This window comes from Protopterus annectens, chromosome 13.part0 (assembly GCF_019279795.1).
Source record: "Protopterus annectens isolate FY-2018-M chromosome 13.part0, PAN1.0, whole genome shotgun sequence".
In the NCBI taxonomy this organism is placed as follows: domain Eukaryota; kingdom Metazoa; phylum Chordata; order Ceratodontiformes; family Protopteridae; genus Protopterus; species Protopterus annectens.
The window spans coordinates 799,396,042-799,421,883 of NC_056747.1; the positions used below are offsets into that span (position 1 = coordinate 799,396,042).

At 44.3% G+C, this 25,842-nt stretch overlaps 1 protein-coding gene across 1 annotated transcript in view; it reads left to right on the forward strand.

Moving 5' to 3' along the window:
- CLTC (clathrin heavy chain) overlaps positions 1-25,842 on the forward strand; it is a 2,794,584-nt gene that overhangs the window by 248,750 nt on the left and 2,519,992 nt on the right. The window contains exon 4 of the mRNA XM_044054892.1: positions 21,866-22,169. Within this exon, the coding sequence (XP_043910827.1) occupies positions 21,866-22,169 (304 nt within the window). The remainder of the gene's footprint in view (positions 1-21,865; positions 22,170-25,842) is intronic.

Genomic DNA, 25,842 nt, shown 5'->3' on the forward strand with positions numbered 1-25,842 from the left:
ACATGTCTTCTGCTTGAAGCATTCTGCTTTTGATGTAATGGTGAGAGTTTTCTGCATCTCTAGAGGAAGGACAATCCCCAACCCCCACCCCACCCCTCGATCTGTCTTCCCAATTTCCTATGTCTTTGTGCCTTGAGCTTCAGCACTTTGCTCCACAGGGACAGCCAGCCCAAAGTCCCCAGACTACCCAGTAAGGTATAAATAAAAAATGTCTACAAAAAGCTGAACTGTTTATTCCAATGCAGATAAAAGTTACAGGTAAGCACTTTCATGGTCTCCTCCCTCTTCTTTAGACCAAACGTACTTAGCAAACCAAGGTACAGTATTTAAATATACTAACAACCAATCAAATCACACAATTAAAAACAATAAAATCAGTGAGTTAATGGTCATCTCTTCAATGCTTCTTTTAAAGGAATACACCCATACAAACCAGGATCACAGTTGGCTTTAAAATCTGATATCCACCTCAATTCATTAAATTCAGTTTTATTATTTTGTGGACTGGGATGCTTCCTAATAAACAAATAAACCTGATTTCAGTCGGGATGTAGTACAGTTATGTAAGAACGTACTATAACAGTAGATGTCCTACTGATCACTGTTGCAATATTCCATCCCACCCCACCCCACCCTTTTTGCTACTTGCTTCAGATTTCCTTTTCTTCTCCCCCTCTGCTACAGATCTCTGCTCTGCTATATAATGAGCGAGTTTGCTTACTATTCCAACTTCATCCCTCATAGCTGACCAGTGTACCCCAGAAGTTTTCAGGCCACTGGCTGGGAGATTGGAGTATCTATGCTTGTACTTCCATCTGTTTATCCCTGTGTTTACGAGCTGAGGTGATGCATTGGATGTATGACCTTGGTGAAAGTAAAGCTTAGGTGATCCGGTTAGATGTCAGTGGTGACAACCCATATGTGAGGAATACTGCAGGAGTGATCAGTAAGACTTCTACTGTTATGGTAAGATGTCCTCCTATGTCACTGCAGTATTCTAAACAGAAGGGATCTCCCGCCCAGGGCAGCCCGAAGCTCAGCCAGTATACCAAAGCCAAATCTTGTATAAGCCATACATGACACCTATGTTCCCCATACAGAATGTAGGGTATAAAAGGAATGTACAGTTGAAGCTATTCAGAACTTTGCTGCTAGTTCGAACGCCATTATTGCTAGTTTAATTCACACCTTGTTACTCTGCTGCATACCTAGTCTCTAGACAAGTAACATTTTGGTAGTCCCCCCCCCCCCCCTTCTTCTTGGTTTTCAATTTTACTACATAGAGTTCGTCATCCAGGAAGGGAAAATGTCATGTGGGAGACAGATTCCCCATAAGGATCATCATGAACAATGTCTTTTTTTTTTTTTTTTTTTTGGGTGCTTCCCATGACCACACGTCTTGCGGTAGCTGTTTGTCTTCCATGGCCATTTATCTTGAAAACCAACATCTTAAACATTCAGCCCAGGTTACCATGGCAGAATCCTTTAAACCTGAGGTACTGGTGCTAGCAAGAAGGCCAAGATGTCTCGGCCAGATTCTTTAGTCCACTGGACGTCCTGTAGAAGCAGGTAATAGCTCTGTAGGGCATTTGGCATCTACATCTGATTCCTGTGCCACAGCCCTGTCAGAGGTGGACATGGATCAGTCTTTTCGCATGTCTTCTGAGGCTTTGCAGATGTCTACTCTGGACATAGAGTAGATCAGAAGTTGATCATCTCTGAGGGTCCTAGGGGATTCAGCAAATACTGGTCAGGGAGGAGGTTCCGGGTTGTATTATTGAATCTCACTAAAGGTCAGAATTTTTCAGGTATTTGTTAGGGCTGATGTCCCTTCCAAGAAAAGACAAAAAACATAGCACGTTTCTGTCCGTCCTAAGGATCTTCAAAGGAAATAGCAAGAGTTTACTCTGGGCCTGTTTTCTTCTTTGATGGCCTTGAAGCCTCCTCAAATGGTTTTAGTGCCTGCTTTCTCCTTGGATTTCTACCCCTTCTAAATGGCTTAGGGAACTGGATTACTCAGATGAGGATTCTGTATCTGATGAGGTGTCTTTGTCCTATTCTTCACAGATGCTTTCGTCTTATGGTTCTGTTGAGTTTTAGTCCTTGTGAGGAATTGTCCTTTGGGGACACAATTGCTAGGATGATGGAATACTTTGTGAGATTCGTAAGTATTTGATATTCAGAGAAGATATTATGAGTTTCTTCAGGTAGATACTCCTAAACCATTGGCAGTTCCTCCTGTGTTGGCTGTCTTGTTAGACACTTTCATTGCTGCTTCCAAGTCTCCTGATTCTCAGCGTCCTGCTCCTAAGAAACCTGCTAGGTTCTATAAGGTTCCTGAGGATTGTTAGTTTTTATTTAGATGTCCTTCTGCTGATCCTGCTGTGGTGTTGGTCTCTTGATAAACCTTTTAAGCTCTTGCCTTCTGCCAAATGTTTGCCTTCTGATAAGGATAGAAGGGCAATGTAGAAGATTGGTAAGAAAGTTTACACTGCTTCTTCTGTGGCTTTTAGGGCTGTCAATTCATAGATCCACATGCCCAGGTATGCTGAGACCTTGATTGCTCAGGCTTGTCAGGTTATTTCTGACCTCCCTGATTCAGACGGCAAATTTACTTATCTATTTTAGGCTCTGCTTTTCAAGTGGCTCACCACTCTTAGTGTAACTATGATGCTGCTGCTGATGATGTCTCTTCCAGGGCTGCTTTTTTTTGGTATGTCATGAGTTGTTCTTTGCTTCATCTCCAGTCTGTGCCAGAGGACATGAAGGCCAAGTTTTGGATGCTCTTTTGGGTAATAAACATCTTTTTTTGGACTTCTGCTGCTGATCTGCTTAAGTCTTTAGCAAGGCTTTGCCTTTCTTTTGAAGACTTTAAACAAATGTCTTTTCTTTCCCTAAATTCCAGAGCTTCTAGAGCTGCTTTTATTCATAGGCAACCCCACCAGGCTTCTAAGTGGAGGAAGGGTGGTAGGTAGGTCCCCTTTGCTAAGGCTTCTCAGATATCAGTGGCCCAGAAGCCACCTTTATCTGATAAGCCTGCTTCTTTTTGACAATTCGCCCCCTTCTCGTAGACCAAGTTCATTTCTCCCTTTGGCTTTCCTTTTGTTTTCCAAATTGGTGTCTCATCACCTCAGACTCTTGGGTTCTTTCTGTCCTCTGTCAGGATTACTTCATGGTATAGACATGTCTCCTATTTTCAGGGATTCCTCAACCACCTCTAGAGCAACTTCACTTCCCCACAGGTACTAGGGTCCCTGGTGAACCAGGGTCACCAGGTTTTTGAGCTTGTGTTAACTCAGCAAGAGGCTGCCTGGGTGTCCTGCTGAGCCCTACAGTGGCAGAGAGCAAAAAAGGAGACTGAGTGGATTAAGTACCCCTGGTTTGCTTTTAATTGCTTATTTTTGCTAGCCGCATTATTCCGACCATTTTTATTAACTGGCTACTTATTTGAACTGTGTTGTGAATTCTTAAATTGTTGTACTTTAATTGATCTTTGTGTTTTTTCATCTGTTTAATTGTAAGGGGCTACACACTGAAGTGCAATAATCTTTTTCTGCTTTAGAAGTGTTTTTTTTTACTTGTATCTGCTCTAACTTTTGAAAAAAAATCATATCTTTGTACTCATTTCCCGCCTTTCTAGAGCTAGTAGAGTCTGGTTTTCAGATTTTGCTGAATTTTGGGCTTTTTGTAAGTTTCTGTGTTGTTCAAACCTTTCAGAGATAGAGGGGCTGCCTTAGTTCATTAGTGAGAGTGATGAGCTTTGAAACAGCCTGTTGCCTGGAGGAGTGGTTTCAGCACAGAATCTGTAGATGTTCATCATGTTACCCTGCTGCAGTCATTATACTTGGGTTATCCTGCCGTCAGGCGGTCCTGCAGTCGGCCAGAGTTCCAAAGTCTTGGTCCGGCGTCGGTTGCTGTCACTTCCTCCCTGACGTCAGTGCACCAGGGGTATATAAGAGGCATCCGACGCCATTTTCTTCAGTCTTTCTTGCCGCGCGGTGGGCGAAGCAGAAGCAGTTCAAGTGCCGGTCGGCACCTGAAATTTTCGTAGTGAATTTCAGTCTGAAGTCTTCAGTAAAGCTAAGTACCCCGTTGGGGAACCTTTTCTTGCCTCAGTCCGATGTCAGAAAAAGTTAACAGTTGCATTTCTTGTGGGAAGCAAATACCTCATAAAGACTTCCATTCTTATTGTATTCCTTGCCTAGGTCCAGACCACGACGTCACAGGTTGTCGGTTTTGTGCTAGGTTTAATAAACGAACCATCAAAAGCCGTTTTGACTTCGCACAACATTACTTTGGTAGGAAATTTAATTATATCATGCCGTCGGAGCAGCTGATGACCGGCATGCATAAAAAACACAAGGATAAGGACAGGCAGCCTAGAACCAAGCCAGACTCCGAGGCCTCTGCTGGGCCTGTTGCCGGTTCTCCGGTTTTCAGTGAGGCGCCTACGCAGCCCCTGACGACTGCGGAAATGGAACCCCAGACAGCTTCGGATTCTCAAGCGGAGTGTACTAGGCCATCGCAACCATCTTCATTAGGCCCTTCCGACACCGGAGCAGAAGGTGATCCCGGTGCAGTAGAAACGCCTTTGGTTTCAGAAGGTGTCTTCAAACTGGCTACACTCACCATTAAATCTTATGCTAAACTAAAAACTCCATTAAAACTAAGACTGTACATCAGTCTCCTGTTCAAGGCCCCATGCCTAAGAAACAGATGCTTAAGATGGCTGAAGATTAGATTTCCCTAATCAGGGGTTCCCATCCCCCTCCTGATAAATGGCCAAGACAAGAGGAGGACTATGCTTCCTCTGACCAGGTTTCTATTTCCTCAGATTCTTCTGAGGAACAGGATTACGCTTTTCCCCCTTATGAAGATTCTGATGCTGAAGACTCTATTCCCTCAGCATCTCCCCCTGAAGACTACTCCTTTGGGGAAACTTTACATACCATGAGGGAACATTTCCACTGGGAAGGCCAGGACTACTCTGATTCTAAGAAAAGGCTCCGAGAGTTTCTTTTCCTACCCCAGCATAGACCACTTGCTGTCCCTCCAGTTTTAGATATTGTGGATGATGTTTACTTAGGGTCTAGACTAAATCCAGACTCTACCTCCTGCTCCAGCCAAACCAGACAGATACTACAGAGTACCTGACGCACACAAATTCCTTTACAAAAGCCCTCTGGCTGACCCAGAAACAATTTCCCAGGGTCCCAAAGGGGCTAAAGCTTCTATAGCTAAAAATCCTGTACCCTCTGAAAGGGATTCCAGAGCTTTAGATACATGGGGAAAGAAGATAAACACCTCAGCTACTCTGGCTATGAGAGCATTAAATTGTCAGGTTCACATGCTGAAATATCAGCAATTCCTAATGTCTCAATTAAAACAAAAACTGAGCACACATTCTGAACAGGCTGAATTCAAGGAAATGCAGGATCTGTTGCATGCAGCTGAACAGGTGGGCAAACCTACTTTACAATGTGGATTTGATTCATTGGAAGCTTCCTGTAGAGCAGCTTATGTTCATCGTGTTACCCTGTTGCAGTCATCACACTTGGGTTATCCTGTCGTCAGGCGGTCCCGCAGTTGGCTGGAATTCCGAAGTCTTGGTCCGATGTCGGTTGCTGTCGCTTCTTTCCTGATGTCCTTGCGCCAGGGGTATAAATAATGCATCCGACACCATTTTCTTCAGTCTTTCTTGCCGCGTGGTGCCCGAAGCAGAAGCAGTTCGCAAGTGCCGGTCGGCTGACTCCGCATCTGAAATTCAACTTTGAAAATCTAAGAAGTCTTCAATAAAGCTAAGTACCCCGTTGGGGAAACTTTTCTTGCCTCAGACTGATGTCAGAAAAAGTTAACAATTGTATTTCTTGTGGGAAGCAAATACCTCATAAGGATTTTTATTCTTACTGCATACCTTGCCTAGGCCCAGACCACGACATCACTGGTTGTTGTTTTTGTGCTAGGTTTAATAAGCGTACTATAAAAAGACGCTTTGATTTCGCACGACACTACTTCAGTAGAAAATTTAACTATACCATGCCGTCGGAGCAACCGACTACCGGCGTGCACAAAAAACGCAAGGATAAGGACAGGCAGCCCAGACTCGAGCCAGACTCCGAGGCCTCGGCTGGACAGGTCTCCGGTTCACCGGTGTTCAGTGAGGCTCCGACACAGCCCCTGACTACCGCAGATTTGGTACCAGAGACCGCTTTGGAGCCTTTGGTGGAGAGTGCTAGGCCAGCGCAGCCATTTTGTTTAGCCACTACCTACGACACTGCAGAAAGAGATGGTGCTGCAGAAACACCTTCGGTTTCTGAAGGTGTCTTCAGACCGACGACGCTCACCGTAAAAACGTATTCTAAGCTTAAGACTCCTATTAAACCAAAAAAGACTGCACTTCAGTCTCCAGTTCAAGGCCCCATGCCTAAGAAACAAATGCTTAAAATGGCTGAAGATTTGATCTCTTTAATCAGGGGTTCCCAACCCCCACCTGACAAAAGGCCTAGACAAGAGGAAGATTATGCCTCCTCTGAACAAGTGTCTTATTTCCTCAGGCTCCTCTGAGGACCAAGATTACTCCTTTTCCCCTTATGAAGATTCTGATGCTGAGGATTATGTTCCCTCAGCTTCTCCTCCTGAAGACTACTCCTTTGGGGAAACTTTACACACTATGAGGGAACATTTTCACTGGGAAGGTCAGGACTACTCTGACTTAAAGAAAAGACTCAGAGTTTCTTTTACTCCCCCAGCACAAACCACTTGCCATCCCCCAGTTTGACATTGTGGATGATGTTTACTTAGAATCTAGTTTGAACCCAGACTCTCTGCCTCCTGCTCCAGCCAAACCAGACAGATACTATAGAGTGCCTGACCCCCACAGATTCCTTTATAAAAGCCCTGTTGCTGATCCAGAGACTATCTCCCAGGGTCCCAAAGGGGCTAAGGCTTCTATGGCAAAAAATCCTGTACCCTCTGAAAGGGACTCCAGAGCACTTGACAGGTGGGGGAAAAAGGTTTACACCTCAGCCACTCTAGGTATGAGAGCACTAAATTGCCAATTTCACATGCTAAAATATCAGCAATTTTTAATGTCTCAGTTAAGACAAAAAATGAGCACACTCCCTCAACAGTCTGAATTGAAAGAAATGCAGGATCTGTTGCATGCAACTGAACAGGTGGGCAAACATACGTTACAATGTGGGTTTGATTCCTTAGAGGCTTCCTGCAGAGCAGCGGTCACTGGGTCTGTCATACCTATGCATGCTTGGTTAAAGGAACAAACTCTGCCTGATCATGTTAAAGCAAAGCTTCTAGATGCTCGCTTACAGCAGGATGTTCTGTTTGGAGTTAAAGCAGAAGTCGTCTTAAAGAAAATGGAAGATAAGGCAAAATCTATGCAGACAGTCAAAGATTTTCTACAGGTACAGCCCCCTCGCTTCAGCAGAAATTGGCCAACAAAAAATTGGTCCTTTCCAGCTACTGACAGACCACAGAGGGGTAAATACAGACACCCAAGAGGCAGAGGACAACCACAAGCCCAATACAAACCCCAGCAATGGGGCACTGCAACACAGAAGGGAGGAGAAGATGGGCCCCAAACTTCTAGAAGGCAAACTCAATGACTTACACCTCATCTGGCCAAGCAACACTCTCTTGGCAGCTCCTTTGGGAGGAAAACTCGCACTTTTTTCAGACAACTGGCACATTATCACAAAGGACAAATGGGTCTTAGACACAATTTCACGAGGATACAGATTCCATTTCCACACCTTGCCAATGAAAAGAGGAATGCCAAACCTGCCACAAAATCAATGGGCAGAGGCACAAAAACATATTACAGCTCTCATGGACATGAGAGCCATTCAACTGGTACCTACACGGGAGCAAGGTCAAGGATTTTACTCAAGACTCTTTCTAGTCCCCAGAAAAGACGATGCCTGGAGACCAATTCTGGACCTTTCAGTTCTAAACACCTTCTTATAAGTACCCAAATTCAAGATGCTAACACTACAGCAGCTTCTTCCCATGTTGGGCAAGAAAGCATGGCTAGTAACGTTGGACCTCAATGAGGCATCCCTGCATGTCCCTATCAGGCAAAGTTGCAGAAGATACCTCTGTTTAATTGCAGGTTCAACCCATTACCAATTCTCTGCACTGCCCTTTGGCTTATCCACTGCGCCCAGGGTCTTCACAAAATGCCTGGCACCAGTAATTGCATACTGCAGACAAAGAGGAATTCAAATATACCCATACCTGGACGACTGCCTCATCCAAGCAGAAAGCAAGGACATCCTCTTGCAACATCTGGCTTTTGTAAAACATCTTCTAAGTTGCCTAGGGTACACAGTAAACGAAAAGAAATCAAAACTAGTACCCTCACAAAATATGACATTCCTGGGTGCCAGCTTGAATACAGCGGCCCAGAAGGCTTATCTGACGCCAGACAAACAACTACAACTGACTCAATATTTCAAAACAATGGCAACAAAGACCCAACTCCCTGCAAGAAAAATTCTGCAGGCCTTGGGCTTCATGGCATCTTGCATTCTACGAATACCATTTGCAAAGCTGCATATGAGGAAATTACAGTGGTACCTAAAAAGCGTATGGTCTCAACACAGCCACAGCTTGGACACAATGATATGTCTCATTCCCTGCCTACAACAGGAGCTTCTATGGTGGTCACAGGCATGTCACCTCAACAAGGGTCAGCCTTTCACCTTGCCCCAGCCAGGCAAACTGACAACAGATGCATCAGACTACGCCTGGGGGGCACACATGGCAGGACAAGTGTGTTCAAGGCATATGGACTGCAGATCAAAGGAATCTGCACATCAGTCAAAAAGAGATGCTATCTGTACAGAATGTTCTGACAGCCTTCAAGAACCTATTACATCCAGGACAACTTACAATAAGGATGGACAACACCACAGTAATGTGGTACATAAACAAACAAGGGGGTACACACTCCTACCCTCTATGCAGGCAAGCAATGACCTTGTGGAACACAGCACTGGCCTACCAAGTTCAGTTACAAGCTCAATTCCTGCCAGGAAAAAAGAACACATTGGCAGACGACCTCAGCAGAAACATCATGGATCCCCACAAGTGGAAACTGGATCCACAAGTATTTACAATGAGAACTCAGAAATGGGGCTTTCCAGACATAGACCTGTTTGCCAGCCCCCAAAACTATCAGCTGACAAAATTTTGTACAAGGACACTTCACCATCAAGCTTGGAAAGGGGATGCACTCTCATTCATTTGGAAAAACCTGACAGTATATGCCTTTCCTCCACTGCCTCTCCTCACAAAGGTGCTTCTGAAAGGAGAGACCACGACTGATAACTCATAGCCCCGGACTGGCCACGCCAGCACTGGTACCCACTATTAAGGAATATGGCCCAGGGCCCACCTTGGACTTTACCACAAATTGCTCATTTGCCCACACAGCAAAACAATCAGATTCTACACAGCCAGCTCAAAACCTTAAATCTGGCTGCATGGCAAATCACCTAACCATCCAGCCAGCTCCTCTTTCCCAAGCAGTTATGGATGTTATTCTGGAAGCTAGGAGGCCCAGCACCAGAAAGGCCTACTTGGACAAAGGGAAAAGGTTTTGCGCCTGGAACCAAGCTAAAGGCCAAAATACACTTCAGCCTCACATGCCTCAGATTCTACAGTATTTAACTGAGATGTTGCACAAAGGACTTTCTTTTTCTTCCATTAAAATCCACGCATCAGCTATTTCAGCTCACTACAACACTAATCCACCCTTATTTTCACATCCACTTCTAAGGCAGTTCCTCAGAGGGGCAAAAAACATTAGGCCCCCCAGGAGAGCACCTACACCAACATGGGACCTCAATTTTGTTCCAGAAAAACTTGCGCTACCTCCCTTTGAACCAGCTTTCTCTGTAGATCTACAGTTTATATCATGGAAGACTGCTCTGCTGCTAGCAATAACTTCAGCCAGAAGAGTCTCAAGAGCTGCAGGCACTAATGGCAGTGGAACCTTTTCTCATTTTCCATCAAGACAGAGTCTCTCTACGAACTAATCCTTCCTTCATGCCCAAGGTGGTTTCCAATGTGGCTTTAAATCAAACCATCCATTTACCCACCTTCTTCCCAAATCCACAGAACAAAGGAGAAAGACTCCTGCATTCCTTGGACATTCACAGGCAACTTAGTTACTACTTGGATAAAACTAAGGTTTTCAGAAAATCTGACCAGCTCTTTGTATCCTATTCTACAGCTTCACAAGGGAAGGCTATATCAAAACAAACCATTTCCAAATGGATAGGACATTGCATTCATTTTTGCTATACCCATCATTGAAAAACAGTTCCTGCTACCATTAGGCCCCATTCTACCAGGGCAACAGCTACATCTACAGCCTTCCTCAGGGGGGTTCCAACCAAGGATATTTTAGAAGCTGCAACTTGGATTTCAGTACACACCTTTGCCAAACACTATCACCACTTTACTCTAAGACTAGGGCTGGCTTCGCCACTGCAGTTCTGCAGGGCCTTCTAGCCTCCTCTAACCCTCTGACTCCTCCACCCATCCTTAACTTTGAGATTCTACCCAAGTGTGATGACTGCAGCAGGGTAACACGATGAATATAGTACAGTTTTGTACCTACCATAAATGTAGATGTTAGAGTGTTCACCCTGCTGCAGTCCAGGTTACCCTCCCTCCATCCCCTCTGATCTAACTGGCTAAATCTCTAGAATACCTTCCTGATGTATTTGCTTATAGCTGGAGGGATTTTGTGTTTGTGCTAAAATTTCTTAAATTGGTACTAATTACTGACCACCTTTTTGGGGGCACCTGACATCTGGGGCAAGAAAAACTGAAGAAAATGGCGTCTGATGCATTATTTATACCCCTGGTGCACTGACGTCAGGGAAGAAGCGACAGCAACCGACGCCGGACCAAGACTTTGGAATTCCGGCCGACTGCGGGACCGCCTGACGACAGGATAACCCAAGTGTGATGACTGCAGCAGGGTGAACACTCGAACATCTACATTTATGGAAGGTACAAAACTGTACTTTACTGGGTCTGCCATACGCAGACATGCTTGGTTAAAAGAACAAACCCTACCTGATCATGTTAAAGCAAAATTATTGGATGCACCTTCACAGCAGGATATCTTATTTGGTGTCGAAGCAGAAGAGGTTTTAAAGAAAATGGAGGATAAGGCAAAGTCTATGCAGACGGTGAAGGATTTTTTACAGGTACAACCCCCTCGTTTCTGCAGAAGTTGGTCATCAAAAAAATGGTCCTTTCCAGCTTCTGACAGACCACAGAGGGGCAAATACAGATGCCCAAGGGGCAAACGTCAGTCACAAGGCCCTTACAAACCTCGCCAATGGGGTGCTACAACCCAGAAAGGAGGTGAAGACAGGCCCCAAGCTAGCAGAAGACAAACACAATGACTCAACCCTCCAACTACCAAGCAAATCTCTCTTGGCAGCTTCCTTGGGAGGAAAATTAGCACTTTTTGCAGACAACTGGCACATCATCACAAAAGACAAATGGGTCCTAAACATTGTCTCACAAGGATACAGATTCCACTTTCATACCTTGCGAAGGATAAAAGGAATGCCAAACCTGCCACCAAATCAATGGGCAGAGAGACAAAAACAAATTACAGCTCTCATGGACATGAGACATTCAACAGGTACCTACACAGGAGCAAGGACAAGGATTTTACTCGAGACTCTTTCTAGTCCCCAGAAAGGACAAAGCATGGAGACCCATTCTGGACCTTTCAGTTCTGAACACCTATCTTCAAGTACCAAAATTCAAGATGCTAACACTACAACAACTTCTTCCCATGCTGGGCAAGAAGGCTTGGGTAGTAACGTTGGATCTCAAGGAGGCATACCTGCATGTCCCTATCAGACAAAATTGCAGAAGATACCTCCGCTTCATTGCAGGTTCAACCCATTATCAATTCTCTGCACTGCCCTTTGGCTTATCTACTGCGCCCAAGGTCTTCACAAAATGCCTGGCACCAGTAATTGCATACTGCAGACAAAGAGGAATTCAAATATACCCATAACTGGACGACTGCCTTATCCAAGCAGAAAGCAAGGACATTCTTTTAAAACATCTGGCATTTGTCAAACACCTTCTAAGTTGCCTAGGGTACACAGTAAACGAAAAGAAATTAAAACTAGTGCCCTCACAAAACATAATATTTCTGGGTACCTGCTTGAATACAACGGCCCAGATGGCTTATCTCACGGCAGACAAGCAACAACAGCTGACTCAATACTTCAAAATGATGGCAACAAAGACCCAACTCCCTGCAAGAAAAATTCTGCAGGCCTTGGGATTCATGGCATCTTGCATACTACTACCTTTTGCAAAACTGCATATGAGGAAATTACAATGGTACCTGAACAGCGTATGGACTCAGCACAGCCACAGCTTGGAAACAATGATACCACTCATTCCCTGCCTTCAACAGGAGTTTCTATGGTGGGCAGAAGCATGTCACCTCAAGGGTCAGCCTTTCACATCACCCACAGCCAGGCAAACTATGACAACAGATGCATGCGACTATGCCTGGGGAGCACACATGGCAGGACAGTGCTTTCAGGGCAAATGGACTACAGATCAAAGGCATCTGCATATCAATCAAAAGGAAATGCTAGCAGTACAGAATGCCCTAACAGCTTTCAAGGACCTCTTACACCCAGGACAACTAATAATAGACGGACAATACCACAGTAATGTGCTACATCAACAAGCAAGGGGCACACATTCCTACCCTCTATGCCAGCAAGCAATGACCTTGTGGAACACAGAACTGTCTTACCAAGTTCAACTACAAGCACAATTCCTGCCAGGAAAGAAAAACCCATTGGCAGACTACCTAAGCAGAAACATCATGGATCCCCACAAGTGGAAACTGGATCCACAAGTATTTGCAATGATGACTCAAAAATGGGGATGCCCAGACATAGATCTGTTTGCCAACCCCCAAAACTACCAACTTCAAAAATTTTGTACAAGGATATTCTACCCACAAGCTTGGAAAGTGGACGCCCTCTCATTCAGTTGGAAAACATTAACAGTGTATGCCTTTCCTGCACTGCCTCTTCTAGCAAAGGTGCTGCTGAAAGTCAGATTAGAGAGGCCACAAATGATACTCCTTGCACCAGACTGGCCACGCCAGCACTGGTATCCAGTTCTAAAGAACATGGCCCACGGCCCACCATGGATTTTACCACAAATTCCTCACCTGCTCACCCAGCGAGACAAATTCTACACAGCCAGTTCAAGACTTTAAACCTGGCTGCATGGCAAATTACCTAAACAATCAACCAACACCTCTATCCAAAGCTGTTATGGATGTCATTCTGGAGGCCAGGAGGCCCAGCACCAGGAAAACCTATTCAGACAAATGGAAAAGATTTTGTGCCTGGAACCTGGCTAAAGGCCAAAATCCCCTTGATCCAAACATTCCTCAGATTCTACAATATTTAACTGAGCTGTTGCACAAAGGACTTTCCTTTTCATCTATTAAGATCCACGCCTCAGCAATTTCAACTCATTACAACACAGATCCTCTATTTTCACATCCACTCCTAAGACAGTACCTCAGAGGGGCTAAGAACATAAGACTGCCCAGGAGAGCACCAACACCTACTTGGGATCTCAACTTTGTTCTGGAAAAACTGCCGCCCTTTGAACCAGCTTTCTCAGCTGATTTAAAGTTTCTTTCATGGAAAACTGCCCTGCTGCTAGCAATAACTTCAGCTAGAAGAGTCTCAGAGCTACAGGTACTAATGGCAGTGGAGTCTTTCCTCATTTTTCATCAAGACAGTCTCTCTCTGAACTAACCCTTCCTTTATGCCAAAGGTGATGTCCAGTGTGGCCCTAAACCAAAACCATTCATTTGCCCACCTTTTTCCCAAATCCCCAGAAGAATGGAGAAAGACTCCTGCACTCTTTGGACATTCATAGACAATTATGTTACTACTTGGATAAAACTAAGGCTTTCAGAAACTCTGACCAGCTCTTTGTAGCCTATGCTGCAGGATCACAAGGAGACGCTATCTCAAAGCAGACCATTTCAAAATGGATAGGACTTTGCATACGTTTCTGCTACGTGCATCATGGGAAACTGGTACCTGCTAGCATTAGGCCCTACTCCACCAGGGCTACAGCTACATCAGCAGCCTTTCTCAGGGGGTGCCAACCAAGGATATTCTGGAAGCTGCAACTTGGAGTTCAGTGCACACCTTCACCAAACACTATCACTTACCTCTATATTCTAAGACTAGAGCTGGGTTTGCCGCTGCAGTTTTGCAGGGCCTACTAGCTTCTAACCCTGTTTAACTCCACCACCCATCCTTAGCTTTGGGATTCAACTCAAGTGTGATGACTGCAGCAGGGGTAACAAGAACATCTTACAGTTTTGTACCTACCATAAATGTAGATGTTAAGAGTGTTCACCCTGCTGCAGTCCAGGTTACCCTCCCTCCATCCCCTCTGAAATAGCTGGACTTCTTATTACAACCTCTGTGTTGTATTTGCTTGTGACTGAAAGTATTTTATTTTTACTTGTATATTTTTATATAGCAATAAGTATTGCCTACCTGTTTGGGGCACCTGACATCTGGGGCACGAAATTGAAGAAAATGGCGTTGGATGCCTCTTGTATACCCCTGGCGCACTGACGTCAGGGAGGAAGCGACAGCAACCGACGCCGGACCAAGACTTTGGAACTCTGGCTGACTGCGGGGACCGCCTGACGGCAGGATAACCCAAGTGTGATGACTGCAGCAGGGTGAACACTCGAACATCTGCATTTATGGTAGGTACAAAACTGTACTTTTTATTGCCTGTTTTGGGCTAGTTCTATTCCATTCATTTTTTTGTTTAAAAACCTGTTTGCGCAATTTTGCGCACCATGCAGTGGCATTTAACTGCGGCTAAACTATTCTCGATGCCAGAAAGTCTGATCTTCAGATTTTCTCTTAGAACTAGCCAGTCTTCTAGTTTTAGCACTCAAAACTGTTTATGTACCTTTAAACTAGCCAGTTTTCTAGTTTTAGCACTCATAACTGTTCCTGGTGCTCCGCACTTGTCCAACTCTCGCGACAAGCGCCAAATCTACAAATTACTGCAGCACTCAACTTTCCTCACCAATCAAGAGGAAATCTGCTCTCAGTATTTAAATTAATAAGTATTAACCAGGCATGTCCAAGGGTCAGCTCCTGGTGTTTTCTCCTGTCCACCTGATGAATTTGGGCATCTTGGGGCAATGTAGCAGTTGCCTCATGTACACTGACAATCCTCTCCTTCTACCATCCAACACTACAGCTTGAGAGAGATGCACTTATATAGCCAAACTAGAAGCCAAGCTCTGTCAATCCAAGACTGGACTAGACAGTCAAGAGGAGAAGGTTAACACCGCACTGCACTCAACACATAGTACATCAAAACCTGCACCTCCCAAACCCACGCAAAGTAATACAAAACACACACCTGCATTCACGGAGGTTTTCAATAAAAATCTGCCCAAACAACAAAGACCTCCAAAGCTGAAACGCAAGCAACCACCACCCCCCCCAACACTACTCGAACGACACACAGCCCACAAAATGTGTGCCACTCACTCAACCTCAGCCCATAAGGCAAAACAACGTACCCAGCACATTAGTCATTGGCGACTCTATAGTCAAGCACACTTGCATCCCCCTCACCAGGCTGAACAAGGAGAATGTCACTGTCAGCTGCCTGTAGGGTGCCAGGATCCGACATCTAGCGCACTCTGGTCACTCCACAACAAGTACAGGTATGACTCCATCATTGTACATGTTGCAGTGAATGACCTGAGATGTGCCTCCCTGGATTACATGAAGAGACCTGGAGGAGCTTTGACCATGTGGCCCAGGCAGGTATGACACTAGCCCTGAGTAGCATTCTGCCATCACCCAGAATGATGCCACAGTAGAAGGACAAAATGGTTGAATTCAACAGTTGGCTAAGATTCTGGTGTCATTCCAAGGGGATCCAGTAACTGTCTGCCTGGGACGACATAATCGACAGGCCACGATGCTTTTCCAGAAATGGCCTGCACCTGTCACCGCTGGGATTCCGGATACTGGCTAAGGCTCTTGCTGCCCCTATAGTGCCTTTTTAGACTAGGCTCAAACATCAAATGCACCACCATAGTAGACATAAACAAGCTAAATCTAAGGGTAGTGCTACTCGGTGCTACAAGTCTAAATCTCAAAATGCACACACTCTAGGGTCTTCTTAAGATGGAGAACATAGACATCTGTGCAGTGACAGACCTGGTTTAAGGCTCCAGAGAACACCCCTGCATTACCAGGCTAGAATTCTTACCACACCTTTCGGCCACCGAACCTGGACTGAAGTACTGGAGGAGGCGTGTCCATATTCATAAAGGATATCCACACCCCTCCAGGCTAGTTGCTCAACATAATGCTGCAGAAGTTATCCAAGTAAAATGAACACTGGGCAAAACTGCAATTCGGGTTGTAGTGTTATAGATCCCCTGCAGTGTCCCAGGACGACCACTCCATGTTTCTCAGTATACTACATAATATTAAGATACAGCCCAATACCTTAATTTTAGGAGATTTCAACTATCCCTCCAACTAGTAAAACTACTCATGTACTAACTCATTTGCCCAATGTTTTCTGGAATTCATCAATTCCAGTGCCCTGGGCCACCTTGTCTGTACCCCTGCCAGGGGTAGCAACATCCTGGACCTGATCTTTACCAATATGTCTAATAGATGCTCCATGCCAAAGGTAAACTCCTCACTAGTCAGATCCGATCACAAGCTAATCACCCTAGACATCCATATCCCACCCCCCCTCCCCATTAAGGAAACCACCGTAAAAAACTTCTCCAAAGCCAACTTCATGCATGTTAAGTCAGAAGTGGCAAACCTCATTACACCCACACAGATGGAAAATAGTGGCATGACTGCTGAATCATATACAAATGCACTGTATAAGCACATACATGAGTGCATGGACTGTGCCATCCCCAACAGAACCAAGATGCTATCCTCCAGAAAGAGAGAGCCAATGTGGTGGTCCCCTGCCATAAATGAGCTTTACAACATATGGAAGAATCTGTTGCAAAAAAGAGTAAAATCCCATGACTGCAGGAACTTCCTGGTCAGCCTCAGCAAGAAGCTGAGATCCCTCAAAATCCTCCTAAACTGAACCAACTGATATTGCCAACATCCTGGCAAACAGGTTCAGTGCTAACTTCACCACCCCTTCACCCCCCAAAGAGCCCTTACCGGATGATTACAAACCCCCTGAAATCACGGCCGTACAGGTGAAGACCGTACTCTCCAAAGCCAAGAACACAGCATCTATGGGACCGGACAACATCCCAGGCTGCGTACTGCACGAACTACAGAACAAACTGGTACCCCACCTAAGTACCATGTTCAACCATAGCCTCTCTTCAGGCTTTGTGCCTAAGGAGTGGCTCACAGCAACAGTTATCCCACTCCGCAAAGGGGGTGTCAGCACAGACCTTGGGAACTACTGCCCCATTAGCCTGACTAGCCTGGTATGCAAGGCCATTGAATGCATCATCCTAGAGCTTATAAACAAAGACATAGGTAACCTCCAGAATCTGGACCCCACTCAGTTTGGGTTTGTAAAGGGTAGATCACCCCTCCTAAACCTGATTGATTTCTTCAAAGCAGTCACTAAAGCTGTAGATGAGGGTAAGGTAGTGCACACAGCCTATCTTGACCTCACCAAGGCTTTAGACACTACCCCCACTCTGGTATTATAGATAAACTCACTGGACCCGGCATAAATCCCTATGTCACAAGATGGGTGGCCAACTGGCTCGCTGACAGAACCCACACAGTGAAAGTTGCCAGCTCCAAATCAGACTTCAGACCAGTGACAAGCAGAGTACCACAGGGTTCAGTCCTGGGTCCTCTCCTGTTCTGTATCTACTTCTCTGAAGTCCAGGCAAATACAGCTGGTCTCTGGCTAATGAAATTCGCAGACGAGTCATAATCGATTCACCTAAGATGTGGACATTCTACATTGAGGCCTCACTGAGACTGATGCTTGTTGTCAAAGTCATGGCCTAAAGCTCAATGCCAAGAAGTGCATTGCCATCCCCTTTGGGAAAAATACTGTACCCATGAACCACCACTTAGACGGTAGCCTACTAAACACTGAAAGTGTGATGAGACCTTGGGACACAGGTGGACAGTAGTCTCTCTTTTGATGATCACGTCGCCACAGTAGTAAGGAAATCCTTCTACATGCACACCATCACAAAGGGGTTCTCCTCCAGAAAGAGAGGTCATCGTTCCTCTCTACTCATCCCTTATTAGACCCATCATAGAGTACAATGCCCCATTTGGCATGTACCTCGCAAGACATCTGTGACAGCTGGAAAGGCCACGGAAATACCTACTAAGAGGATTACCGGCCTCAAACAGATGCCATACACCGACCTTCTCAAAAAAAACTCCAGCTCTACTCAGTCGCATATCGCCTACTCCGAGGCGACCTTTGCCTAACGTACAAAGCCATGTCTAACCCAGACCTGATGGACATGCTGCACTTAAAGAAATCCCAATGTTTCTGAGCCACACACTCCAGGGGCCTAAACCTTGTCACCACAATTAACAGAACATGCTGGAAAGATAGATTCCTGACCCAGAGACTTCCTCTGCTCTGGAATAGGCTGCCCATTCATGTCAAACAAAGATGGTCATTAGCCCTCTTTAAGAGAAATCTAAATTTTCTTGGGTGGCGAAAGCCAGGGAACTCGTTTGAGTAGGCTTGTATAGGCCCTAGGGCCGAGAGCGTAATACGTGCCTAAGAACCTATAAGAACCATTCAACCTGTCCCTCCTTCCCAAGCGAGAGAGGATTTTTATTCCAAGTTTTTCCTGGTGCCTCAAAAGGATTGCACTTAGAAAGCTATTCTAGATTTTTCCTTACTCAACATCTTTCTCAAGGTCCCTTCTTTTCGGTTGCTTATTTTTCAAAAACTGATTCCTGTTTTACTACCACAGGCTTTTCTGGTGTCTTCGGATCTGAAAGATGATTACCTTCATATCCATCACCCTCTTTTCAAGACGTTTTTGTTTCTCCGTTTCTTCCTTTCATTCTCAGTTGTCTGCTTTGCCCTTTGGCCTCTCTACTGTCCCAAGGGTATTCTCAAAATGCCTAGTTCCTGTGATTGCTTTCTGCAGGCTCTAAGGCATTCAGATTTTAACTTATCTAGATGACCTGCTGCTTCATGTGCCTTCTCCCAGGATGTGGAGTTCATCATATCTTTGAAAGTCTGGGGTTCATTGTCAACTTCCAGAAATCCGTCCCAACTCCCTCTCAGGATCAAGTGTATCTGGGATCCAGGTTTCAGGCGGTGCCAATGTTGGCTTCTGTTCACCTCAAAAGTTTTCTCATTGACAGCCTTTTTTGTTTCTTTTTCCTCTGACTACCATGCCAGCCAGAGAGTTTCTTTGGACCTTGGCATTCATGGCCTTTTCTATTTCAGTGCTTTGTCTTGCCAGACTGCATGTGTTTGTAAGCTTAAGTGGTACCTCAAGTCATTTCGGCTGCAGTATTGTCACCCTCTGGACTTCAGTGTGCCTCTCCTTCCTTGTCTAAAGAAGGAATTTGAGTGGTGGATTCAACAGTTTGCCCTCAAGCCAGGACTTGCCCTTTCAGCCTCCTGTCCCTTATCAAGAACTGTTCACCAGTGCCTTAGGCATGGGGTGGAGGCTTCTTTTGATTACCTGAAAGTTCAGCATTTCTAATCCCTCATCAGAAGTCAGACCATATCACCATCAGAGATGAAAGCTCTGATTCTGGCCTTTCAAGCTTTTCACCCCATGTACACAGGCAACGCTAAAGTGATGTGGTATGTCAACAAGCAGGGAGGCACAAAAATCTTACCTCCTCTGCGAGATGACTCTTCAGATTTTGGAGGTGGCTGTCTGTTATCACTTAACTCTTCAGGCAGTATGCTCTCTTTCAGAGCATAATATAGTGGCAGACTCTCTGAGCAGGCCCAAAACATAGGCTTACAAATAGATGCTTCACAGAGATTTGTTTCTGGGCATATTCCATCAGTGGGGTATTCCTCAAGTAGATCCTTTTGCCACCCCTCTGAACAGGCAGCTTTGTCTCTTCTGTTCTAGAGTGCCATGCCACGTGGCACGCAAGATGGGCACCCTTTCTTTACTTTGGAGGGAGATGTTTTTGTATGCTTTCCCTCCTCTTCCTCTACTTCCAAGAGTCCTGCAGAAGATTCACCTGGACTCCCCAAAATCTTGTTAGTGACTTTCTTTTGGCCAAGACAGCAATTATTCCCCCTCTTAATGCATCTGGCCAGGGGTAGTCACCACAAGTTACCTCACTAGTTGGATCTCCTCACACAAGACAAGGGGTGTCTCATCAATCTTCAGTTGTCCACACTGCACCTGACACTGTGGGTGATGGGGGTTTGATCCCTTTCAGACGCATCTCTTCTGAGGATGTGCTCAAGGTTTTACAGGAGGCAAGCAAACCCTCAACCAGAAAATCTTGCATGTCCAAATGGAAAAGATTTTCTGCCTAGTGCCATACTCATAACTAGGACCCTTTTTCAGTGGAGGTCCCTTTGGTTCTTTCATTTGTGACTTGCTGTAGTCTGGCTTGGCCTGTTCTTCTGTGATGGCCCATTTGTCCGCCATTTCTGCTTTTCTGCCCTTGAATCCTCCTTTGGCTTCTTGTTTTGAGGTCAAACAATTTATTAAAGGAGTCCTGCATCTTAGGGCTCCAAGGAAATCCATTTCTTGTCCTTAGGACCTTAATCTTGTTTTGTTAAAATTGACTCTGGCTCCTGTTGAGCCTCCATATTCTGCTTCTTTGCAACATTGTACCTGGAAGACTTTTTTTTCCTGGCTTTTACTTCTGCTTGGAAGGTTTTTGAGCTCCAGGCCCTTATGGCCATTTCTCCTTTTTTGGGTTGTCACAGGGACAGGGTGTTCCTTTATGTTAATTCTTTTATTCCCAAGGTTTTGTAAATGAGTTGTCCTTGAATCAGTTGGTACAGCTCATTTCCTTTTTCTCTTCTCAGTGTGCTAGTGAGAGGGTCATGCATACTTTGTATTTGCGCAGACAGTTCAAAGTACTGTTTGGATAACACTAAGGCCATGCACAAGTCTGACAGTATTTACTTTCACCCCCGGACTTTGGGTTTGGTTATTCGTAAGCAAACCATCTCCTGGAATTTAAGACCATTTCCTTTTGTTATATTTTTCATGGCAAATCTTTGCTACTTTTGGGCTTATTCCACCAAGTTTGTTGCCTTTTCTGGTGCCTTCTTAAGAGGGGTTGGACTACTGTGTGTAATGGATCAAGCCCGTTTATGTTTTCATTTGTGTAGTTCAATCTCGTTACTGACTAGACCACATTGCATGCATATAACTTGTTAAAAGTACATGTGCAATTTCTTGCCATAATTGAATCTATTTTGCTTAATCTTTTTTTTTCTTCCATAGTCCCTTATTTGGTCAGCCCATTGTTCCCAAAAAGTGTCAGGAATGGACTGAAGAAGATTGCAAGGGTTGTTTTTACTTGTTACAAATCTGTCTGTTTACGTGGTTCTTGGACTTCTAATGGGGAATATTTTTTTAGTATTTTGATGTACATTGGCTGATGATATGGCTGTATGTGACCAGGTAAGAGATTTTCTTGAAGCTGTTAAGTTGCACTGAATTGTGTTTTCTGTTTACTCATATGTAGAAAGTTTTCCCTTTAGGAGCTGATTTTAAAGCTTCTGTGTCTTGCAATTTACTGAAGCTCTGTTGTATGGTTTTCAGCTGGGAAAACACTGCAAATTTTTAACATCGAAATGAAGAGCAAAATGAAGGCTCATACAATGACTGAAGATGTTACTTTCTGGAAGTGGATCTCCTTGAACACAGTTGCACTTGTGACAGACAATGCAGTATACCATTGGAGTATGGAGGGAGAATCTCAGCCTGTAAAAATATTTGATCGGCATTCTAGTCTGGTGGGCTGCCAAATCATTAACTACCGCACTGATGCCAAGCAGAAATGGTTGTTGCTAACTGGTATTTCAGCACAGGTAGGGCATTTGTCAATTTCACACTTATTTTTAATGTAATTTTATATGTTACAGAAAGCACTAATAGTAATACTCAAAGAATTTGCGTCTTTCGGCTTTTCCCGGTTAGGGATCGCCACAGCAGAACTCTGGTCCGCTAATGATTGGCAGTAGATTTTTACGTGCTGGCTTGCCGGGCCTAACGCACAACCTTCAATGAAGGAACGCCCATTCACACATGTTGCCACACAGAAGACGCTCTAAGAATCGAACGGGCAACATCTAACTGAGGCGACAACGCTACCGCAACACCACCACCGCAGTTACTCAGAATGCAAAGGGATATTCACATTCTGTAGACGCTGAGCAGCTACATCTGTGACATCTTTGCACTGAAGTATACAAACAGCAGTTGAGTGGGTTAAAGTATGGCAGCATACTGCGGTTCAGAGTAGATTTTCTTTTTGTCATAAAATCTGTGTGCGTCATACAGGGTTATCTTGATATTCAGCATGCACACTGATGGTGACAGCTGTCAGCATGCCCCATTGTAAGTCGAGTATTGGTCCCACAAACGAGTCTAGCAGCTGTAGCTCTTGGGAATAAAAAACTTCAGCAGCCATGTTCTCCATGCCACTAAGGGAAAGAAAAGCACAAGTACCAACAGGTTTTCCATCACCCCCCCCAAAAAAAAAAGTAAAAATAAATAAATAAAATAAATAAAAATAAAAAGATCTAAAGTTGGTACTGGGATGTTGGGAATATACAGTTTTAATAAACAGCAGAACACAAGTGCACTCTTGACACATTGAAGAAAAAATGTTTAACAGTAGTACACTGCACTGTCATTGGCACGTACGTGTGTCAGTCTTGTGCAGTACATTATAGAGCTATCCCCACAGTTTTGCAAGATACCAGTGAAAAACTACAGGAGCAAGAAGTTCTGTGATAGTGCCATTATTTTTAAGAGGTTAGCAATTTCTTTTAAGTAATATCGTGCAAGAGAAGCAATGACTAAGGACGGGTATACCTAGCATTACCCTCACCGAATCATTGATTATTGCTGAAATATCTCTTGCAGTCTGGCTACAAGGATTAAGTTGACTTGCTGCAGCATGTGGGCCAGAAGTTCTTGGTGCATGTGTCTGTGCGTGTGAGAGGGCAGACAGTGTAGCAAATGGAAAGTGAGTAAAGCACAAAAATGTCCAGATTTAACATCAGTCTTTTGAAGAGTAACAGTTTGTTTTCCATTAGATATTTTAAACTTTCACACTGTCTTTGTTACAAGAAAAAGGGTGCCAACACTGAGGACCCTTTGAGTCCCTGATTGTTCTCATTCTCTTCTATTCTGCAGTGTTAGCCAAATTAATAGAAATCGGTGTTTTTATTGTTTCGCCATATAACTCAATACAGGTATGTGAAATAACAGACAATATAATGCATGTTATATGAGAAAATGTAATATGCTCTAATATTTTATGAATAACCCTTTGGCCATTTTCAAGGATTTAACTTGAACCATAGAATGAACAAGTTCACGGCAATGTTTGGTCATAGAAGCATTACACGTCCATGCTAAAGTGAGTTCTTCATTCAGTTGCTGCTTGTTTGTTATGATCTTTTTTTTTTTCCATCTCTGACTTCAGAAGAGCCCACAAGCTCTCTATTGGATTCATATCTGGGCTGTTAACCGGCCATGGTAACACTTCAATACCACGGACCTCAAAGAAACTTGTCGACCTTTGTGACATGGGCCTCCATCGTGCATGAAGATCCCTGTTCTGGTAAATCCCTTTTTCTTTGACCAGTCACACAGCAGAGGGAGCAGACGCTGCTGTAGTACAGTTCTGTGTTGTTCCTGCTTCGTTTCCTTCAACAGTGTAGAGCTGACCTGTTCCAAAGAATCTTGTAATGCTCCACCCCGTCACTTGAGTGGGGTGCTTGACACGCTGAATGATACAATTGTCCCTTATCTTCTCTCCACATTGTCATCTGACATATTGTACTTCTTGATCCTAACACTGTATTATGCTCTCATCACTGAAAACAACCTGTTCCCAATCTTCTGACCAGTTTTGAAGCTTTTTTGCCCAGCATAGTCTTTTTGCTTTCATTTGGTTGGACAATTTCTGTTGCTTCAGAGGTCTGCAAGTTGGAAACTGAGTCCAGAAGTCTGTCAAGCATTTCTGGAACTCACTGTAACACCCTGTTCCAGCATCCCCTGCAGTTTTCTTCTGGATGCCTTGAGATATTTATGGCATTCTTTGATTAGATACGAATCATCCCAAGGAGTTGTGGACCTTCTGTGACCACATCTGACAGAACATCTGAGTGACAACCCTTCACTGTTATTGAGTTTCTTCCAAATTTGGCTGACAGACAACTGACCAACTCCAACCTTCTTGGTGATTTCTGATCCAGGAACACATTATTTGAGCAAAATCTCAACTTTTGCATTCTGTTGTGGCATTGTCAGCCAGTTTACCCATTTTTAAGACTATGGAGCCGCATCATTATGACATAATTTATTTTAAGTAGCATGCAGTAATTTTGCGCTGAACAGCTTTTTCTTAAAGAATTAGCAAACCAAAATTATTTTGTGAATTTCTGAAAAAGCCAGACTGAAAATCACTAAAGGAACTAAAATTTCCATTATTTGTTGATATTTCTATTAATTTGGCCAACACTGTAATTTACCATTTTCTTAACTAAGCCCTTTTTATGGGGAAGGGGTGAGAGTTGGTCTAGGACTAGTGTACTCCATGACATTGCAAAAAGAGAGGGTACTTGGCTCTTACCCTTACTAGTTCTTTGTGTGCCTCTGACAGACAGGATCTCAAACTTGACTATCATCTTGGACAATTTCCCATGTACGAGGCTTACAGCACTAAAATCTAAGTGGTTGCCATAAAGAGTACCATGGTCCACATCATAGTTGCTCATACAACATGGAGAGTAACATGATGTGCCGCTCTGGCTTAAGTGCCAGTGATTCAGCTCAGGTGCCTGGTAATAAACCAGGGAGAAATTCCTGGCTTGTCTCACTACCTGGAAAATGGAGTTTAAAGTATCCATTGTGTGTATTGGTGAAAGTGTCTTATTCACTGTCCCAGATTTTTACCAGAGCACCATCGGAAGGACAAGAAATCTGATCAGAGGAAAGATTTTGGCTACTCCGTCCTGGATGTAAGTGACAATGTCCTTCCCATGTCACTGATGCAGTATTCATAACCTCTTGGATCTCCTGTCAAGGATGTCCCAGTGTTCAGTCATTATACCAAAGCCTTTATTATCTAGGGAGTGTCTTATGTCAGACGTATGCTCCCCACACAAGCATAGGGCATAAAGGTGATATACATACAATCTCAGCTCAGAACATCATTGCCACCAGTTTAAATGCTGTTGTCGTATGTCACTCTGAATGTCCTTTGCTGTGCTGGTTTTACCAAGCCTACACTGTACAGATAAAGTACCCTGTTTGGGTTCTTTTTTCTTTTCCTTTTATTCTGCATTGGGTTATACTTCATCCAAAAAGGGGAAATGTCAGTGTGAGAGGCAGATTCCCCATAAAGACTGCCAAGATAGATGCCTGTTTTGCTTAGGTGTGTCCCACGGCCATATGCAGTGTTCCATCTGTCAGGCTTTTGTTCCCAAGACTTTGCGTAGTTGCCTTTCTTCCCTTTCCATTTACCTTGCAAACCAACTTCTTAAGCTTTTGGCCTAATGTAC